Source organism: Oncorhynchus kisutch, linkage group LG20, assembly GCF_002021735.2.
Source record: "Oncorhynchus kisutch isolate 150728-3 linkage group LG20, Okis_V2, whole genome shotgun sequence".
NCBI classification, from domain to species: Eukaryota; Metazoa; Chordata; class Actinopteri; order Salmoniformes; family Salmonidae; genus Oncorhynchus; species Oncorhynchus kisutch.
The window spans coordinates 25086316-25107808 of record NC_034193.2 but is presented as its reverse complement, the minus strand read 5'-3'; the positions used below and the strand labels follow the sequence as shown (position 1 = coordinate 25107808).

Sequence of the window (21493 nt, the reverse complement as noted above, 5' to 3'; positions counted from 1 at the left end):
GTCACCTCTCATCGCAGACCTTATGGCAGCAGATCCATATGTTTGGGTTTCTGTTCAACAAAAATACTGAGTGGAGCGGGAGCCAGGCCATTTAAGATCGTGAATACAAGACATGTGGCGGTGTATTGCACAAGATTATCCAAACTCAGGAGCTCATGCTTTCTGAGGATGTAACAGTGATGGCTATTGGGCTTCCTGTCAAGACAGACTGAATAGCCATCCTCAACAAGGTTAATACCAATTAAAATGTAGATGTTTTTTGCATTGGATATATATATACCATACAGAAACAAATATTTTACCTTATCATAAGTAGACATAATTGGAAATGATTAAATCCTTACGAATTGAACTTCAAATGAGTCACATGGGATGATTTCATTGGACAAAAGGGAATATTGATTGATCCATGGCATCTCCCAATAACGTTTTCAGCATACATCTGTAAAATGATAGTCTAGAAACTAAAGCTTTGGTTGTCTTCCTCTCAGGCTTCCATGTCTTCTCCCTGGACCTCCTCAATGTCCAATTTTTGAACATCAGACTCTGAGGCCTCATCTTCACAGTTACTTTCCTACCTGGTTGAGGATAGCTCGTTGTCGGGCGCAAAAAGACTCAAATTTGCCTGGATGGCCACCCATTTTTCTACCCTTGTATTGGTCAGCCTGTTGCGTGCTTTGGTATGTGTGTTCTCAAACAAGGACCAGTTGCCCTCTGAGGTGGCTGATGTTGGTGGGATTTGGAAGACGGTGCAGGCAATAGGGGAAAGAGCCTCAGATCCACAAAGTCCCTTCCACCAGATGAGATATGTTGGCACAACTGCCATATTGCATCTCCATCCCAAAGCCCTTGCTTGGAAGCGTACTTTACCAGACCTCCAAGAACCTTGCCCTCATCCAGGCCACGGTAGTGATGACACTATAGGCCTTGTTGATCTCTGCACCAGACAGGATACTCTTGCCAGCATAGTTGGGGTCTAACATGTACGCTGCGGCGTGTATGGGCTGCAGGCAGAAGTTTTCACGCTTTTTGATGCAATTCAGAACTGCAGTTTCCTCTGCTTGGAGTGCGCAGGGCAGTGAAGTGGGCAGGGCAGTACGGATTTCTCCTCTTACATCTGCAAGCACAGTCTGAACATCAGACAGAATGGCATTGTCTCCCTCAATCTGTGCAATGGCTACTGCAATAAATTTCAGGATTTTCAGGCTGCTTACCACTCTCTCCCAAAATACATCATCCAGGAGGATCCTCTTGATGCGGCTGTCCATATCGGCAGACTGTGATATGGTCAATTCTTGGAGACTCCTTCACCCTCCAGGAGACTGTCAAACATGATGACAACACCACCCCAATGAGTGTTGCTGGCCAGCTTCCATGTGGTGCTCTTATTCTTCCGCTTGGTGAGGTAAATTGCGGCTATAACTTGAAGACCCTTTACATACCTAACCATTTCCTTGGCTCTCTTGTAGAGTGTATCCATTTTTTTCAGTGCCATGATATCCTTGAGGAGCAGATTCAATGAATGAGCAGCACAGCCAATGAGCGTGATGTGAGGGTAGGACTCCTCCAATTTAGACCAAGCAGCCTTCATGTTAGCAGCATTGTCTGTCATCAGTGCAAATACCTTCTGTGGTTCAAGGTAATTGATGACTGCCTTCAGCTCATCTGCAATGTACAGACCAGTGTGTATGTTGTGTCTGTGCTCTTGTATAATACTGGTTGAGGGGTGGAGATGATGTAGTTAATTATTTCTTGCCCAAACATTCGACCACCCATCAGAGATGATTGATTTCTATGATTTGCTTGACCTTCACTAACTCTGTTGAACTCCGCATCCAGCAAATGAGTAGATCAAGCATTTCTGGTTGGAGGGGTGTATGCTGAGCGAAGAACATTCAGAAATCTCTTCCAATACACATTGCCTGTGAGCAGCGGTGAACCAGTTCTACATTAGCTACGGTGAAATGACTCCACCCATCAGATAGTGCCCGTGGCATTATCCTGTAAAGATTAGAAAAACAATAGTAAAAAGAAAATAAAGGAAATACAATTCCATGTACAGATAAATAGTTAAGCAGTTAGATTAAACAACTCCTTTGTAAGATAAATGTTGTAAAATGAAAATGTATGGAAACAGGTGAATTAACACTCCTCAGCAGGCTCAAGCAAGATAAAACCCACACGATCGCAAAAAAACTAACTAGCAGAAATTGTTAACAAGTTAGAAATGACTTTAAACACTTTGCTGTAGGCTACTATTTACTAGTTAACAAAAAATGTGGTCATAAAATATATTCACCCCACCCAGTATTGTAATCAAAACTTACCAGAAAGCATGTAGTCCTTGGCTCAGACAGTGTTGTAGTGTGGGCTCAATAGCATATCATTAGTGTGGAAGAACTTGAGAATCAGCTGTACATGTGATGGAAGAATGCACTGTGCATGCAGAGGGTTGCAATTCCATTGAATTGGGGATAGTTTCACCAAAATATGCCACAAAACCTAGAATTGCCTAATTTGTATCCCACAAAAAAAGTTTCACTGTTATAAGCTAGTATTTTTAAGCAAAATCCCCCAAATTCAAGGGCTTAACTTCCCATGGAAAGTTCCCGAAACCTTTGCAACCCTATCCACATCCACACCTTTTTTTAAGGTATATGTGACCAACAAATTCATATCTATATTCCCCGTCATAGATTTGAAATTAATGTATTTATCCCGATCGACTGATTTCCTTATATGGACTGTAACTCAGTAAAATCTTTGAGAATTTTTGCATGTTGCGTTTATATTTTTGTTCATATATATTTTTGTTCATATATATATATATATATATATATAATCTGGACCAACACTTTGTATTTTCTTAAATAATCAAAAATTAGTTCCATTAGACTGGAATTGGAGGCAAATGATTACAAATACAAACACACAGAACTATCGGGCTATACTGCCCTGAGCATGCAGTTCTGCAAACTAGTACAGAAGCACATAAACACTCACATCATGATCAACACATTAACAAACCTGTACTCTTTGCATTATTGTGGATAACCTGGAAAACAAACGCCACATGCCTCCCCCACACACCCACCCCTACCTGGTGACGAGAGCGGAGATGATGTCGGTGATGTCAGAGTTGAGCTTGGTGAGCAGCTCCTCCATTGGGCCAGGCAGAGGTAGCTGCTGGGTCAGGTGTTCGGCCCGCCGGATCTGCTGCCGGTTCTGCCAGATCAGGTCCGCTAGCTTTTCACACCTGGAGAGGGAAACAAGAACAAGCCCCCAAGAAAGCACACATACATAAGCAGAGATGCGCACACACAAAAACAGAATCAGAGTGAGGGATGGGAAAGCGGTTTGTGTTCAATTTGTAAAGGAGAGTGGCTAGAGAGAGACTAAGTGGCACACCAGCGCCAGGAGCGCTAAAGCACCCCTACCCCGCAACCCAAGAGGAGCGTCGCCAGCATCGACTGCAATGGACAGCTAGGAGTGTGTGTGGTGGGACTCACCAGGACTGCAAGACATCCAGTCCCCCCTCAGTGGGTCCCCCGTTGCCGGCCAGCTGCTGACGTCTCTTCCACTGGATCAGCTCCTCATCCAGGATCAGCGTCTGCTGCTTCCTCAGCTGGCCCAGAGTCTTCTGGTGCTTCTCCGCCAGGTCCTACACACACACAAAATAAATAAAAATAATAATTGAAAATCAAATGACTTTTTTTTCTTTTTTAAAAATCACAAACACACACAAACGGAGACACGCACGCAAGCTAGGTTTCCATCCAATTGGCGACAGATTTTCATGCAAATATTCTAGAATCTGCTTAAAGAAAATATGTGCATGTTCCCACCAGTGGCATGTTTTTTTTGTGGATTAAAAAAAAGTCAGCTCAAGTACACACAAAATGTACTTTATTGCTTAAGTTTTCATGTACCGAATAAAAATCTGAAGTTCAACATGTTTCCGGCGCATTTTCAAATCTACCGATAGTTTTGTCACAAAAACTGTTGCGTTAAATAGCAAATGTGCCTACTCTGGTCTTGGCATGTGCACTCTAGCCAACAGCTGACAGATACAGTGTGGGTAGGCTAGTCTACATGATGACATTATTATGGATAAGAGCAAGAAGAGTTTACTTGTCTAACGGCAGCCAAGCATCGATCATCATGTCACCAGAATAAGACCCTCCATATTTATTGGAAAGGAGCATCAAGCTCATAACCATGCACTTCCACCACCCTGTGTAGTTCGTTAGAAATAATTTTTTGTATTTTACCACCCTTTTCTCCCCAATTTCGATCAATACCCGCCAAACCCCGCTTAACCTGGGAGCCAGTCGCACCAATCTGTCGGAGGAAAAACCGTTCAACTGACGACCGAGGTCAGTCTGCAGGCGTCCAGCCCGCCACAAGGAATAGCTAGAGCGCGATGAGCCAAGTAAAGCCCCCCCCCCCGGCCAAACCCTACACTAACCCGGACAATGCTGGGGCAAATTGTCTGCCGCCCTATGGTACTCCCGATCATGGCCGGTTGTGATACAGCCCAGGATCGAACCCGGGTCTGTCTTTAGCACTGTGCAACTCGGGAGGCCCCATCAGAACTTATTTCATCTGTAGCCTAATACATTTCATGGTTTACTAACATCTGTACCAGGTCAGCTTATTTGTAGTAACGAAATAAATAGAACAACATTTACAAATCAGTTAATTCCCCAATTCCCTTAATTGGAAGAAATGTTTATGCTTCTGGCCCCAATCTAGTAGTGTTGCTTGTGTATGCACTGTATATCTGCCAGTCTGTTTCTGCAGTGTGTGTGCGTTTAGTAGCGTACCAGTCTGTATTTCTGCAGTGTGTTGGCCTCCCTGGTGAGCCAAGCCTCCACAGTGGCTCTCTTGGCCTGCAGGCTGGTCTCCCTCTGGGTTCGCTCTTCTGCCGGCACAGCTGACAGACTGCTCAACTGGGCTACAGAGTGGAGGGAGAGGGGGGAAGGAGGAGGAGAAGGAAGGGGAGGGTTGAAGTAGGGGGGGGTGATGAATGGAGGAAGAAGATGAAGAGGGAGGTTGAAGGAGAGGGAGAAGTGGAGGTGGTGGCGGCAGCATGGGTAAATACATCTAATTTCCGTTACATACACCCACCTGGAGAGCTACTAAAGGGAGTATGCAGGCTTTTACTCTAACCACTAACAGGGTTGATCCACTCTAACATGATTCAGCTCATCAAGGCCCTGAGGCGCAGCCGATTAGTTGGCTGGGTCGTATTCATTAGGCACAACATGGAAGAAAACAGAGTGAAATGGGGAGGAACTACCTGAACTTGTCCAACAAGAAATGCTTGTTTTGGTTGCGAAACGTTTTGCTACAGTGTGCCCAAGTGGGTTAATCCCTCCAGGAATGCATTGAGAAGCGCTGCTGTAATATAGGCAGTCAGCGTCTCACCCTGGATGCGCAGGTTCTCCTGGTACTGGATGATGAAATACTCCTGGTTGTGCTGCAGCTTGCGCAGCTCGTTCTCAGTCTCCTGCGTGGACACACGCAGCTCCTCAAACGTCTGGTTGATCTGCTGGTGCCTCTGGGACAGGCTGTCCATGGTCCCACCCCCACCGCCACTCCCGACGGCCTGCCAATGGGGAGAGAGGCCGTGAGAGAGCAGTCCAATTGGATAACAGAGCTCCAGCAGGATGAAGTATAGTCAAGGCCGCCAGGGGCCTGTTCAACAGAGAGCGACATCATAGAACAAAGCATTTTGTACAATTTATATGATTTGCTGTCTTGTAGAATAGGGAGTCATTCCAGCTCTATAAACTCTGTGTGTGCGTAAGTCTCACGTTGTTGGCCTCCTGCACCAGCCTCTGCTCCGAGTGAAGGATGTGCTTGATGCAGCGCACCAGCTCAAGAGGACAGCGGTCATACGTGCTCTGAGGAAGGAAAGGATGCATTTGTCATACAAACACACACACACACACACACACACACACACGTGTACACACAGAAACAGCTGCAGACACAAAAAAGGCACACAGCCGCAAGATTTCAATACTCTTCCACAGAGGATACGCAGAGGATGCACTTCAGTATCCTTCGCTAAAGGAGGTAATTGAGAAAGGGAGCAAACTCCTCCGTTCGTCTTCTACCGAATAGACACCCCTCTACCACTTATCGGTTTCCAGAGGAGAGGACGGAGGAGTCAAAAAGGGCAGACTTTTGTCTAATTGAGAATCTCCCACACATACACATGAAGAAACAGCTGCACTATGACGAAGTGGACACGGCCACTGCCGTCACAACGCCACCCCAGTAGCATTGGCTGCTGTTCCAATACGGAGCCCTGCACCACCAGGGGAGTGAGAACATACTGCATACATACTCTAACAAGGCTAACTCAATCAGATCAATCAACTGAAATGGGTTTTGTGGGCTAACATCAGTGTTGACAGCAGGCGTTTGTAACACTGCCACTTGACCCTCGAAGCAGTGACAATTTCATACCACATTGTGAAGTTAGAGAGTGCTACAGAGAAACGCCTTTGGAATTTTCTAAATCTTCTGCTTCATTTCAAGGTGCCAAAAATTCAGTGTGAGCCAACGCCGGATTAGCCACCTCCTGCTGTAACAGTGTAACAGTGCTGGGCCATAATTAGGCACCAAACGGAAGAAAACCCAGACCTGCCCATTTAGAGAAGCTTGTTTTCATCTTTCAGTGCAGAAACGCTGCATCCCTTAACGTCTTGGTGACTGCCGTATTGAGTAGCTTGGATGAATACGGTGCCCAGAGTAAACTGCCTGCAACTCAGCCATAAAAGCTAGAATATGCATATTTGGATAGAAAACACTGAAGTTTCAAAAACTGTTTGAATGATGTCTGAGTATAACAGAACTCATATGGCAGGCGAAAAACTGCGAAAAAATCCAACCGGGAAGTGGGAAATCTGATGTTGGTTGCATTTCCATCTCATTCCCTATTGAAGATACAGTGGGATATTGGTCATGTTGCACTTCCTAAGGCTTCCACTAGATGTCAAGTCTTTAGAACTTTGTTTGAGGCTTCTACTGTGAAGTGGGTCTGAATGAGAGGGGAATGAGTCAGAGGTCTGGCAGAATGCTTTGAGTCATTTGGGTCATGTGAGAGTTAGCTCGCGTTCCATTGCTTTTCTACAGAAAAGATTCCTCCGGTTTAAATACTATTGAAGATTTATGTTAAAAACATCCTAATGATTGATTCTATACTTAGTTTGACATGTTTCTACGGACTGTAACGGAACTTTTTGGACTTTGTCCGACCTTTCGGCTGGACTTGCACGCGCGTTTGGATTTGTTCACCAAACGCCCTAACAAAGGAAGGTATTTGGACATAAATTATTAACTTTATAAACATTTATTGTGGAACTGGGATTCCTGGGAGTGCATTCTGATGAAGATCAAAGGTAAGTGAATATTTATAATGCTATTTCTGACTAATGTTGACTACATAACATGGCGGATATCTCTTTGGCTGGTTTGGGCTTTGAGCGCAGTCCTTGTAGATTATTGCATGGTGTGCTTTTTCCGTAAGTAAAAAAAAAAAAAATCTGACAGCGGTTGCATTAAGGAGAAGTTAATCTAAAGTTCCATGTATAATAGTTGTATCTTTTCAAGGTTTATTATGTGTATTTCTGTGAATTGATGTGGCTCTCTGCAAAATCACTGCATGTTTTAGAACTACTGAACATAACACGCCAATGTAAAATGAGATTTTTGGATATAAATATGCACTTTATCGAACAAAACATGTATTGCGTAACATGAAGTCATGAGTGTCATCTGATGAAGAGCAAAGGTTAGTGATTAATGTTATCTATATTTCTGCTTTTTGTGACTCCTCTCTTTGACTGTAAAAGTGGCGGTGTTTTTCTGTGACTTGGTGGTGACCTAACAATCGTTTGTGGTGCTTTCACTGTAAAGCCTTTTTGAAATCAGGCACTGTGGCTGGATTAACGAGAATTGTATCTCTAAATGGTGTAAATACTTTTATGCTTGAGGAATTTTAATTATGAGATTTTTGTTGTTTTAAATTTGGCGCCCTGCACTTTCACTGGCTGTTGGCGGTGTGGGACGCTACCGTCCCAATTATCCCAGAGAGGTTAATGAACACAAACTAGTGTAGGTGTCTCTCCCATAAAGGTAGAGTGTTATAACTACAGACAGACATTTCTATGGAACCTGCTCAATGGTGCATCAACCTAAAAACAGAGACGGGGGGGGGGTTAGGCATTGTCTCCTGTGCTGGAGAACCAGAAGACATGTAATTCAAGCTGCGGTACACCAGACATCCGCTACTACTTGGGGTGCACACTCGGGCCCCTTTGGTCTCTTACCTTGAGCTGGCTGGCGTAGTGTCCCAGTTTGATCTTGAGCAGGAAGCCGTCCTCCCCCACTTGGTGCTCGGCCTTCCTCTGCAGCTCCTGCACCAGGCTGTCCAGCAGACGCTTGGCCTTCAGCTCATCCTGGGGGTTCTCCAGCTCCACAGAATCCCTGGGTTTCCCGGGTCAGGGGTCAAACAGACAACATCAGAAGTACTAAGTTGTGGGACATGGGTTTATATACTCATTATCCATGCCTTTATCTCCAGCTCTCTAAATGTAGTACACAGGCTCTCTTTTGTCCTGTGTAACCTTCTGTGCATTTCACACAACATTGTTTTCTCACGTGCACACAAGTACTACCTACAGATGTAAACTAGCGCCATAGCCATTTCCAGCACATACACATTGATGTGAAATCTTAAATGATAAATGTGCTACTGTCCCTGTCAAATTAGACTAAATTCCTTAGAAACACGCACACACATTTAGCCTAAAATTCTCTGGGTTTCCAGGTCCCTAAGAGACCTTTTCTTTTTTTACATTATCAACAATCAAATGTGCAAACAAGACAGACTCCTTTTCTTGTACAGTCACACACACACACTAATGTTTAACCTTAAAAATTCTCCACTGTTCGGAAGTGAACTAAAACTATCAAGACCCACTCAAGACTACAGAGAATAAGCGAAAAAATAACAAATGCCATTGCTACCGCTTGTGCACACACCCGCATGCAATACATATTTCACCCTTTTCTCAGTCAGTGCACTTTGCAACAACTGTTTTGTGGCTAAGTCAAAGCGTCATTCAGTTGAAGCTTGTCAAATGAAAAATTATACTCTGCATGAGCAGTGCATATCATGCCCTTGTTAAAGCAAGGCCAATGGAAATTCAAGTCTCAAGTAAAATACCTGTGTGTGGGACATTTAAGCACCTATTTGAGGGTGTGCATGATTTGTCCACAATTTGTATAAAAATAAATAAAAAACTGAAGCCTATATTAAGACATGCATTAGGACTGCAGCCATCAATATGATCAATAAGACAAACCTGGATAAATAAAAGAGGGGAAAAGGGATAAAAGCCATGAGAAAAGTGGTGTAAACTCACCAGAGCTGCCCCTCGATCCACTGGGCCAGGTAGTGACGCACCTCTATGGGGAAGTGCTGTCCGTAGAGAGACTGCATCTGGTGCAGCGCATCCCCCTGCAACTGCTGGGCCTGGATCCACACCGCCATCCTCCTTCAGCCCCTTGCCCCGAGCACACAAAGACACAGGAAGGAGGTGAAAGAGAGGGGTAGATGCAGAGAAGTGGAGAAAAGAGGGGAGAGGCAGAGGGATGAGAGAATGTTAGAGTTGGTAGAGCAGAGCAGAGGGAGAGCAGAAGAGATAGGGTGAGTGAAGGAAATGGTGAGTGAAGGAAAGGGGAGAGGAGGAAGGAGGGTGAGAGTGGTTAGAGGAGAAGAAAAGATGGGACAAATAAATGAGGGAGAGCAGAGGAAACAGGTGAGGATGGAGGGAGAGTGGAGGAAAGGATAGTGTCCAAGATGCGTGAAGGAAAAGTAAAGAGTAACGGGGAAACAGACGGGAAAAGTTTAAATTGTGTGTGGGGTGACAATAAAATAAATAGGCTGTGTGTCCTATCCTGGAGAAACTCTATGCTCCGGGCTGTCACCGGCAGAATGAGAAGGACCAGCAGCTGACAGACTCAGGATGTTGTTGACCAACAACCTCATTAAATCTGGACATGCAAAAACCTTACTCCAGCCAAGCCATTGCCAAAGCATTGGTTTAACAGGTGATGGGAAGTGTGCCATTGACTAAGCCTAAACCCACTCCTAACACTCCTTTCCAAATCTGGTGCCAGCACTGGGTTAGGAGTGGAATGACAACTTAGCTAGTAGTCTTAGGCCAGAGTAGGCTCTAGCGATGCAGCCCAGTCTTTTGCATGGATAGAAGATACACACATCTTTTTCCAGGTTTGCAGTGTCAAATGGGATATGGATGCTGCCATTCCTCAAAGTTTGCAAAACCATATTGGCATACTCAAATGTATGGTCAAGGAACACTATTCTCAGTTAAGTAATTTGCCTTAAACTGCTGACATGAATGCAAAAGCTTGAGAGACCAGTTAGTAGTATGCATTGAGCCCAACAAGAAGCCTTCAAACCCTTTAGCAGAAAAATATTGTTCGCATGTTGTCTCATAAAAATCAAACAGCACATTCATCCACAAGCATTTCGCTACACCCGCAAGAACATCTGCATGTGATCAATACAATTTGATTTTAACACGCAATTCATGCAGCTAGCCATCAACACAAGGGTTTTTGGCCAGTCTAAAAACCGTTCCATGTATAATAACTAGCTGTCCAAAAACTATTACTTGTATGGATAGGTAGCTGTATGAATGGAGTGTTTCCCATGTTTACAATTTATACAGTGTACTGACACTGATGTATAATATAATACGAATGTGTGTGAGACAGCGTTGGACATGTAGCTTCATAGCACCACATCATGGAATGTCCATTTTGCGAGCATTTGATTTCGCTTTCGGGTTTAAGCCAGCTGATTGACAGTTATACTTCTGTTGTGATAAACAGTTTAGCTAGCTATAACTAGGCACAACATAGTTTGTGATCTGGCCAACTAACTTAGTTGCCTACTGTAACTAGTGTCTTTGCTTTAACTAACTTTACTGCTAGTACCGTTAGGGAATACTCAAGGCAAGCGTTTCACGGTTAAGTCTACATGCGTTGTATCCGGCACATGTGTGATATTTGTATTTGATTCGAAGCTAGGTAGCTAACTAGCTCAGTTAGCCAGCTAACTATTTAGCTAAGTGAGTATTGTTAAAGTACATAGATAAACTAGCTAACGTTACCTAGCCTGTTTGCCAGTGAAAACATGCGTGTTGATAGCAGCTACTGTAGCTAACTAACGCTAGCTATCTGATTACGTTAGTTGGACGACACATATAACCAACTAGATAGTTAGTTAGGAATAAAATGCAAATCGTGCATTAGGTTGCAGGCTAGCTAACGTCAGTAAAGTTAGTTTACAAATATTTCGAAATGTAAAGAAAAACATGAGTGCAATCAGTCGCTTACCTATATCCAGACAGAAAATCTGATTTAGATCATAGGGCACAGGAAACACCAAAACTAAGCCCTTCAAAACGTTTTGTGTTTAACGTTCCCTAGCTAGCTACCTAATGTTAACCAGAATGTTGCGGTTTGTCATATCGAACCATTACCAGTATCGTAATGGCCAGTTTTCAATTTGCTTGGCAAGAAAATCAACTAGCAACCAGCTGTTGCTGCTACTATATAGCTAACTAACTAACGTTAGCATAAAACTATTTGCATGCACCACCCACTTCCGGGGAGAATGCTCGTTTTGGTTATAGCAGCGCTACCTCCTCCGTCTTATAGCTAGCTAAAATATGCTAACGTTATTTATATAAGCTAGTAAACACAAAGCCATGCAAGTGTAACACCAACTACAATGTAAACCCTAAATACATTGGTACGGGTGGGGGAATATTGTAATGTATTTCCGCTCTAGTCTAATAAAACGGAGACAATTCTTTGTTCTGTTTTTATTATTGGTCCAGCTTCATCAGAAGCATATCCTAAAGACGCAGCTCTGGTTTCTCCTACGTGGTAATGATGAGTCGTTCGCGAATGAACGGATCGCATCGGTGAAGGCCATTCAGTTGGCTCCCTGATTTGCATCCTACTACTACTGCTTTATGAGCTCAAGGCAAAGTTTTTCTGCAGATAAGAGACAATAATTATCTACAGAGGATGAATCCTCACTACAGAAGCAATACATAGTGGGTAGAGCGCATCAATCTGGTCCACGCGGATGTTTGCAGTGCGTGAAAAAAACGTAGTTTCGCATTTTGTAAAAATTGTTCTAGGTCGATTTTTAAGCATTTTGAACGAAGAGCCGTTTGGTAGCCAAATGAGCCGGCTCACTGATACGACTCGGTCTGCTCATCAATACTTCGCGGGAAGGTACTCGAATAGCCTCCAGACTCTTCACTTGGCTTCGTTTACAGTTCCCCCTCACATGGGGACAGTGGTGTAAACTTTAAAATACTTAAGATAAAATACTTTAAAATGCTACTTCAGTCGTTTTTTGGGGTATTTGTACTTTACTATTTACTACTTTTACTTCACTACATTTCTAAAGAAAATAATGCACCTTTTACCCCATAGATTTTCCCTGACACCCAAAAGTACTTGTTACATTTGGAATGCTTATCAGGACAGGAAAATGGTCCAATCAGACACTTAACAAGAGAACGTCCCTTGTCATCCCTACCATCTCTGATCTGGCAGACTCACTAAACACAAATGCTTGGTTTGTCAAATATTGTGTGTTCGCTAGCCACAAATAAAGAAAAAGAAAATTATGCCATCTGCTTTGCTTAATATAAGGAATTTGAAATTATTTATACTTTTGATACTTAAGTATATTTTAGCAATTACATTTACTCTTGATACTTATGTTTCATTAAAACCAAATACTTTTAGACTTTTACTCAAGTAGTATTTTACTGGGTGACTAACTTTTACTTGAGTAATTTTCTATTAAGGTATCTTTACTTTTACTCAAGTATGGCAATTGCATACTTTTTCCACCACTGCATTAAGCCACTGAAGACTTTTATCTCCCTCACCAACTTCAAACATCTGCTATCTGAGCAGTTAACCGATCGCTGCAGCTGTACATAGTCTATCAGTAAATAGCCCACCCATTTTTACCTACCTCATCCCCATACTGTTTTTATTTATGTACTTTTCTGCTCTTTTGCACACCAATATCTCTACCTGTACATTACCATCTGATCATTTATCACTCCAGTGTTATTAATCTGCAAAATTGTAATTATTCGCCTACCACCTCATGCCTTTTGCACACAATGTATATAGACTCCCCTTTTTTTTCTACTGTGTTATTGACTTGTTAATTGTTTACTCCATGTGTAACTCTGTGTTGTCTGTTCACACTGCTATGCTTTATCTTGGCCAGGTCGCAGTTGCAAATGAGAACTAGTTCTCAACTAGCCTACCTGGTTAAATAAAGGTTAAATATTTTTTTTATTTTTTAAATTCACTATAAGAAGTAGCTGTGTACAACCCATGGGCCTTACCCCCAATCTATCTCCTTAACGCTGAGTACCAAGCAGAGACGCATTGGGTCCCATTTCTACAGACTTTGGTTATGACTCAGCCAGGGATTGAACTGCAAATTAATTACTTAAAAATCATACAATGTGATTTTCTGGATTTTTGTTTTAGATTCCGTCTCTCACAGTTGAAGTGTACCTATGATAAAAAATGACAGACCTCTACATGCTTTGTAAGTAGGAAAACCTGCAAAATCGACAGTGTATCAAATACTTGTTCTCTCCACTGTATGTCTTGGAAGGCTGAAGTCTTTGTAAATTATTCGGGGCTTCCTCTGATACCGCCTGATATAGAAGTCCTGCAGGGATCTCAGCCCCTGTGATGTACTGGGCCATCCGCACCATCCTCTGTAGTGCTTTGCGGTCCGGGGTGGCGCATTTGCCATTCAAAGTGATAATGCAGCCAGTCAAGATGCTCTCGATGGTGCAGCTGTAGAACCTTTTGAGGAGCCGAGGGCCCATACCAAATCTTTTCAGCCTCCTGAGGGGTCATGCCCTCTTCACGACTGTGCAGGTGTGTGTGGACCATGTTAGGTCCCTAGTGATGTGGATGCCAAGGAACTTGAAGCTCTCAACCTGCTCCACTACAGCCCTGTCGATGTAAATTAGGCGTGCTCTCCCCTCTTTCTCCTGTAGTTCATGATCAGCTCCTTGGTCTTATTGATGTTGAGGGAGAGGTTGCTGTCCTGGCACCACACTGCCAAGCCTCTGACCTCCTCGTCATCGGGGATCAGGCCTACCACCAGTGTCCCATCAGCAAACTTTATGATGGTGTTGGAGTCGTGTTTGGCCACGCAGTCGTGGGTAAACAGGGAGTGTAGGAGGGGATGAAACACGCACCCCTGAAGGGCCCTCGTGTTGAGAGTAAGTGTGGCAGAGGTGATGTTGTGCCTACCCTTCCCACTTGGGGCTAGCCCGTCAGAAAGTCTAGGATCCAGTTGCAGAGGGAGGTGTTCAGTCTCAGGGTCCTGAGCTTGGTGATGAGCCTGGAGGGGACTATGACGTTGAACGCTGAGCTGAAGTCTATGAGCAGCATTCTCACATAGTTATTTCCCCTCTTGTCCAGGTGGGAGAGGGCAGTATCTTATGGATCTGTTGCAAATGGAATGCGAATTGAAGTGGGTCCAGGGTGTCTGGGATGATGATGTGTGTTATGACCAGCCTTTCAAAGCACTTCATAATTACATATTGGAGTGCTACAGGGTGATAATCATATAGGCAGGTTACCTTAGATTTCCTGGGAAACTGGGACAATGGTGGTCAGCTTGAAACACTTGGCTACGAATACAGCATAAAATGAATGGGCAAGTTAGTTTTGCATGGTCCGGTGCCGTGAGTGGGTGGAGATTTCACTTAATGACCAATGGAATGGACTAAAATGTACAAGCTCCCCCAATCCGAGGACACCAGGCCATGCTAAATTAACTTACCCACTGCATCTCAGTACAAGAGGCGTCACTGTAGTCCCTGGTTCAAATCCAGGCTGCATCACATCTGGCTGTGATTGGGAGTCCTATAGGGCGGCGCACAATTGGCCCAGCATTGTCCAGGGTAGGCCATCATTGTAAATACGAATTTGTTCTTAACTGACTTGCCTAGTTAAATTTTAAAAACCCTGGCAGCTTAATTGAATCCCTTCAGTGAGCCTGTAACCTGAGGAGAGGTGTGTATAAACCACACCCTCATCAGCAGTAAAGTGGCTGTGTAGGTTATGGACAGAGTCCTCCATACGTTTCTAGACATTGTAACTAAAGTTGTTGATGATGATGGTTCATGTCGTCATTAGTATAGTTTAAGTTCAGAACAAGCCATTGTGTTTTCTATGATAAAAAAAACTGGACCTTGCTCAGGTCATTGTAACCCATCGAAGGCCCTGCCACGGTCCCATTAAACAGAGAAAGTTATAGTGAAGATTGGGAGGGCTCTATTTGTTTCACCTGTATTCCCTCTCTGCATTCAGTGGCTGTTACGGAATAGGGAGAAATGATGATCCGGAGCTATTGATCTTGAACATCATAGACCACTGTGAGAATGTTCACTCTCTCTGGCTGTGACAGACCACTCATGCCCTCTGCTGGACAGACCTGCCATACTCAAAAAATTAAGGGTTCAACAAGCTTAGGGAAACTTAGGGTTCTTGGCACTGAAAATGGCACCCAAAAAGGTTATTCCAAGAACCCCATAGGAGGTGGGGTTCATCGAAGAACCTCCTTAGCTGGTGGGGTTTCTTGCAGGAAACTAACTGCCCAACTGAAATATTTGGATTAGAATTTGAAAGGACAGCAGGTGAAGGCACTTAACTGAAAAATGTAAATATCTCCTCAACTTAAGGTAAGGTTTGTCAATTGTACATTGATATTGTTTCATAATGATACCATGTATCTTTTCATATTTGTGCAAATCTTTTGAAAACAGAGAATGGACACAAGTCAATGGATATCAAGCAATGAAGAGGTAAGAATATGCCGGCTATGAGAATATGTTGAAGGCTAGCTGTATTGGGTGCAGATGACTGCTCACTTTAGCATCTGTGTCTGCAGGTAGACAGACAAGGAGCTGTGTCCACAGGGAATTGTCACTAGATCCTTCAGTAGCTCCAGACAGATCGAGCAACTGATCAAATCCATGGCCTCTGCCATTTTGATGCACACACTAACAAATGTAGCGTGAGAGCCAGAGATACAGTAAATGTAGTTTTCTGAGGAGTAGGACTGGCTTGTATTCCATAGACGGTGGCTTCCTGGCTCAGATGTCAGATCCACTCTAAAAAGAGAAGGTTCCTGGAGTATCCTTTAGGGGTTATTCCAATTGAAACTGTGGGGTGACCCCTAAAATGGATCCTCGAAGAACCTTTTGAATAACCTTTTGGGCTACACCCCCGTTATTGTTTTTGTTATGTGTATTATTAATAATACCAACATAATATTTTAGTTCTCAGTGTTTATTATGATTTTGGTGACAAAGCAGAAATGTTAAAAATCCAAATATGAGGTAAACTCCCAGCAGAGCCCCAAGTCCAATGGGTATGTCCTCTGGAGTTTTAATGCTAATGTGTTGATGTTCTCCGTATCCATAGCTAGAATGATTTTGCAGTCATGGTGATCAAACAGGTTTCCTGTTATATTCATAGAGGTTAAGTAGGGTGAAGTCTGAATCCCCAAAACATTTGAATGATACAGATTAACAAAATATACAACAGTATTCATGCCTTGGTTTTTGTGGTAAATGTGAATGAAAAAAACTGCTTTGATAATAGTTTTCATACACATAACTTGTCCATAATGTAGAGGCCTATGGGATATTAATTGAAGAGGTAAGGGAGGAGGGTGGTAAATGTGATCTGCATAATATCATGCAAATACCAATTGACATACCTTTTGTATACCTACTGGGCTGTATTTAGGGCTGCTCAGATCAGGAAGGGAAAGAGTCCGTTGCACAACTGAATGCATTCAACTGAAATGTGTCTTCCGCATTTAACCCAACCTCGCTGAACCAGGGAGGTGGTGGGGGGGGGGGGGGGGGGGGGGGGCTGCCTTAATGTCCACGTCATTGGTGCCAGGGGAACAGTTGCTGTTGGGGCTTAACTGCCTTACTCAAGGACATAACACCAGATGGCAGATTTTCCTTGCTGGCTCTGGGATTCGAACCAGTGAATTTTCGGTTACTGGCTCAATGCCCTTAAGATGACCTTGTGCTGGGGATAATAAAAGGCCACTTTAAAATGAGCAGTTTGTCACACAACACAATGCCACAGATGTCTCAAGTTGAGGGAGCGTGCAATTGGCATGCTGCCTGCAAGAATGTCCACCAGAGCTGGTGGCAGAGAATTTAATGTTAATTTTTCTTCCTTAAGCTACCTTCAACGTCGTTTTAGATAATTTGGCAGTACGTCCAACCGGCCTCACAGCCGCAGACCATGTTTATCCAGTGGTATGAAAAGTACCCAATTATCATACTTCAGTAAAAGTAAAGATACCTTAATAGAAAATGGCTCAAGTAAAAGTGAAAGTCACCCAGTAAAATCCTACTTGAGTAAAAGTCTAAAATTATTTGGTTTTAAATATAGTTAAGTATTAAAAGTCAAATGTAATTGCTGAAATATAAATTCCTTATATTAAGCAAAACCAGACAGCACTATTTTCTTGTTTTTTAAATTTACGGATAGCCAGGGGGACACTCCAACACTCACATATAATTTACAAATTAAGCATGTGTTTAGTGAGTCTGCCAGATCAGAGGAAGTAGGGATGACCAGGAATGTCCTCTTGATAAGTGTGTGAATTACACTTTTCCTGTCCTGCTAAGCATTCAAAATGTAACAAGTACTTTTGGGTGTCAGGAAAAATGTAAGTAAAAAGTACATAATTTTCTTCAGAAAAGTAGAGAAGTGAAAGTTGTCAAAAATATAAATAGTAATAGTAACCCCCAAAAACGACTAAAGTATGACTTTCAATTATTTTTACTTAAATACTTTACACCTCTGCGTGTAACCATGCCAGCCAGCACCTCCACATCCGGCTTCTTCACAACATTGGCAGTAGAATGTCCTTCTTGAACAGCTCAGTAACTTTCAATCTGGCACCATCATAGGATGCCACCTTTCCAAAAAGTCAATTAGTCAAAGTTCTGCCCTGCTAGAGCTGCCCCGGTCAAATGTAAGTTCTGTTATTGTGAAGTGGAAAGGTCTAGGAGCAACAACGGCTCAGCAGCGAAGTGGTAGGCCACATAATCTCACAGAACGGAACCGCCGAGTTAAGCGCGTAAAAATAGTCTGTCCTCGGGTTGCAACACTCACTACCGAGTTCCAAAGTGCCTCTGGAAGCAACGTCAGCACCATAACTGTTTGTCGGGAGCTTTATGAAATGGATTTCCATGGTTGACTAGCCGCACAGAAGCCTAAGATCACCATGCGCAATACCAAGCTTTGGCTGGAGTGGTGTAAAGCTTGGCGCCATTGGACTCTGGAGCATTGGAAATGCGTTCTCTAGAGTGGTGAATCACGCTTCATCATCTGGCAGTCCGATGGACAAATCTGGGTTTGGCCAATGCCAGGATAACGCTACCTGCTCCAATGCATAGTGCCAACTGTAAAGTTTGGTGGATGATAAAAAATGGTCTGGGGCTGTTTTTCATGGTTCGGGCTAGACCCTTTCGTTCCAGTGGAGTGAAATCTTAACGATATAGAATACAATTATATTCTAGACGATTCTGGGGAAGGCCCTTTCCTGTTTCAGCATGACAATGCCCCCGTGCATAAAGCGAGGTCCACACTGAAATGGTTTGTTGATCGGTGTGGAAGAACTTGACCGGCCTGCAGAGCCCTGAACTCAACCCCACTAACACCTTTGGGATGAATTGGAAAGCCGACTGATAGCCAGGCCTAACAGCCCAACATCAGTGCCCGCTCGTGGCTGAATGGAAGCAAGTCCCTGCAGCAATGTTCCGAGGGGGGGGGGGGGGGGGGGGGGGGGGGGGGCAAACTTGTGGTTGAAGCTGGATGAAATCCTGAGGGTTATATGGGATGGTCTAAATTATATAAGGCAAAGGAGTGTGCCCTGCCACGTCACTTTATACACAGAAGATTTCCGCTAAACATAGAATCACAGTGTTTATCCTTCTCTCCATGACCACTGTGTCATGACTCCTACCGAAGGTGGCTCCCCTTCCTGTTCGGGTGGCGCTCGGCGGTCTTCGTCACCTGCCTACTAGCTGCCACTGATCCCTTTTCCCCCTTTTCTGTTTATTAGTTGCACCTGTGTTTAGTTTAGGATAAATGGTTGGGTGTTATTTACCAGCCGGCCCGCCTATTTTCAGTGTACACGGCTGTAGGTTAAGGTTGTCCGTGTGTGTGTATTTTGCTGGACTGTTTAGTTCCCCGTGTTTGGGGCGTTGGTTTGGGTTGGCGTCGTTTCACGGTTGTGGTGTATTAAAAGTAGCGCTACCCTGAACTCTCTGCTTCCCGCGCCTGACTTCTTCCTCCACAACACTCCGGGCGTTACACACTGATTACTTCACAACGAAGTTGACTACAACTAATGCTGCCAATGTCTTTGTAATTGTTACAAACAAGCAAAGGATAAAAACACGCTTCAAATGAAAACCGAGATGACTGCATTAAAAGATAAATAGCCTACCTACGGTATAGGCCTATATAGTTCGATGATATGTTAATCAATTTCATGTTCATTCAGTTTTATTTTGCCATTTGGCTACTGTGAAATGTTTTGCCTCAATATATTTCCTGATGTTTAGCCTAACGTGCGCATTTATTTGCCAAATCTTGATTTAGTGCATTATTATAGGGTAAGCATTAGAATCTCTCTCTAGGAGCTGACCCGTCGTCAGTATTGTGGCATAACTCTAATGTTAAGTTTGAATGGAGGAAGCAGATCAGACTGCAGCGCTGCCTTTCTATCATTTCAGTATCGACACATGCCTCAACGATGATCTTAGCAAATCTATCTCTGCGTGTTTTGTTTTTTTGGTAAACGCATGTTACATCTTCTACATCAGTGGTCACCAACCTTTTCTGAGTCAAGATCACTTTCGCAGTCGAAAAGCAAGCTGAGAACTACTGCTTACATTACCCTCACACAAACAGTTTTGTAGGAATGAGGTTTGTGCACTAGGCCTAATACATTATCCCAGCATATTGGCAATATGATTGGCTGCCAATATTGTTAATCAGACCATATTATATTTCAAAACTCGAGCTTTGATAACAATATATCCGTTAGTTTAGCACTTGTTGAGGCACTGTGGAGCATGAATTGAAATGATTTGTTTTTTTATTTGACTGGAAAACGAGGTCAAATCACGACGTCAGTGATCTTCAGGTCGAAAAGTCGGAGCTCTGGAAAGATGCCCGAGTTTTCGAACTTGGAATTCCGAGTTGGATGATAGTTCAAAACAATTTTTCCCAACCGCCTCTCACGGTCCCTGCTCTCTCCTTCCTTTCCTCCGGGGAGACTGACCAGAGAGAGGGGACACGGTCTTCCACCTGATGGCGAAACTCGAGTCGCACCGCATCTGCCTCATGCACAAATTAATGTTGTTCCAATGACCAGAGAAAGTTAAATATTCCTTAATATTAAAATCGACACGACGAGCTGCTAATAATAATAAAAAGCAGTGCTATCGATACTTGGCTACTCGTTCATTGCAGCTGCAGCCCGAGCGGAAGTACGGAGAAGCGCGTTTTGTAATAGTGTTGAATAGTGACAGTGCTGAATATAACCTTAAACACGAACTCACTCATAAAAACCGCAGCTCTTTGCTATATTCATTGACAGTCTCTCCGTGGTCATGGTTTTAAACGTTATTAAATCTTACATGGAAGCTCTGTAGCCACGGTGATTTGAGCTAACCGATTGGCAAGCCCAATAGGTGCACTCGATTTCCGTCACAGATTGGCCAGTCTGCTGAATAGGCGAAGATTGTCTCATGGGAACACTTTGCTTACCCGGTGCACAGGACTTTTGAATCAAGTGCATCTACCCGCAACAGCTCAACACGATTTTTAAAAAGGAGCACAAGCTTTCATCGTTCGTTGGCTTTTCGCGATCGACCGGTTGTCGACCACTGTTCTACATCGTAACTGGCACAATAAACCTCCTCCACAGAGTCCAGACCACATTCACTCAGCCACTCTATCCTGGTTTTATATCATGCCTATAAAGGATCTGTGAAGATACTGACAGCTTTACATTGATAAAGCTATGAGTCTGCTGGTATCCATGTATTATTGTAAGCTTTACTGGTTTACTGCTGATTTAGGACAAAGATTGATTTGAGATTGCTGATGTCATTGAGTACTGTGTGATATATTTTTATTTAATTTATTTCACCTTTATTTAACCAGGTAGGCTAGTAGAGAACAAGTTCTCATTTGCAACTGCGACCTGGCCAAGATAAAGCGTAGCAATTCGACACATACAACAACACAGAGTTACACA

The 21493-nt window shown here is 43.4% G+C and overlaps 1 protein-coding gene across 5 annotated transcripts in view; it reads right to left on the bottom strand.

Moving 5' to 3' along the window:
• The window catches only part of LOC109865530 (signal transducer and activator of transcription 5B), a 36438-nt gene extending 24612 nt beyond the window's left edge, over window positions 1–11826 (bottom strand). The window contains exons 1-8 of one of the 5 annotated variants that reach the window (XR_004204432.1): window positions 11446–11826; window positions 9444–9584; window positions 8346–8502; window positions 5820–5909; window positions 5431–5611; window positions 4827–4957; window positions 3510–3661; window positions 3101–3256 (exon numbers count right to left, since the gene is read on the bottom strand). Coding sequence is in view for 3 of the 5 variants with exons in the window: in XM_020453787.2 (XP_020309376.1) it covers window positions 3101–3256; window positions 3510–3661; window positions 4827–4957; window positions 5431–5611; window positions 5820–5909; window positions 8346–8502; window positions 9444–9571 (995 nt within the window). In the remaining 2 variants the exon portion in view is untranslated. The remainder of the gene's footprint in view (window positions 1–3100; window positions 3257–3509; window positions 3662–4826; window positions 4958–5430; window positions 5612–5819; window positions 5910–8345; window positions 8503–9443; window positions 9585–11445) is intronic. The other 4 variants (XR_002251577.2, XM_020453787.2, XM_020453788.2 and 1 more) reach the window with 4 other exon arrangements.
• Between the last annotated feature and the right edge of the window lie 9667 nt (window positions 11827–21493).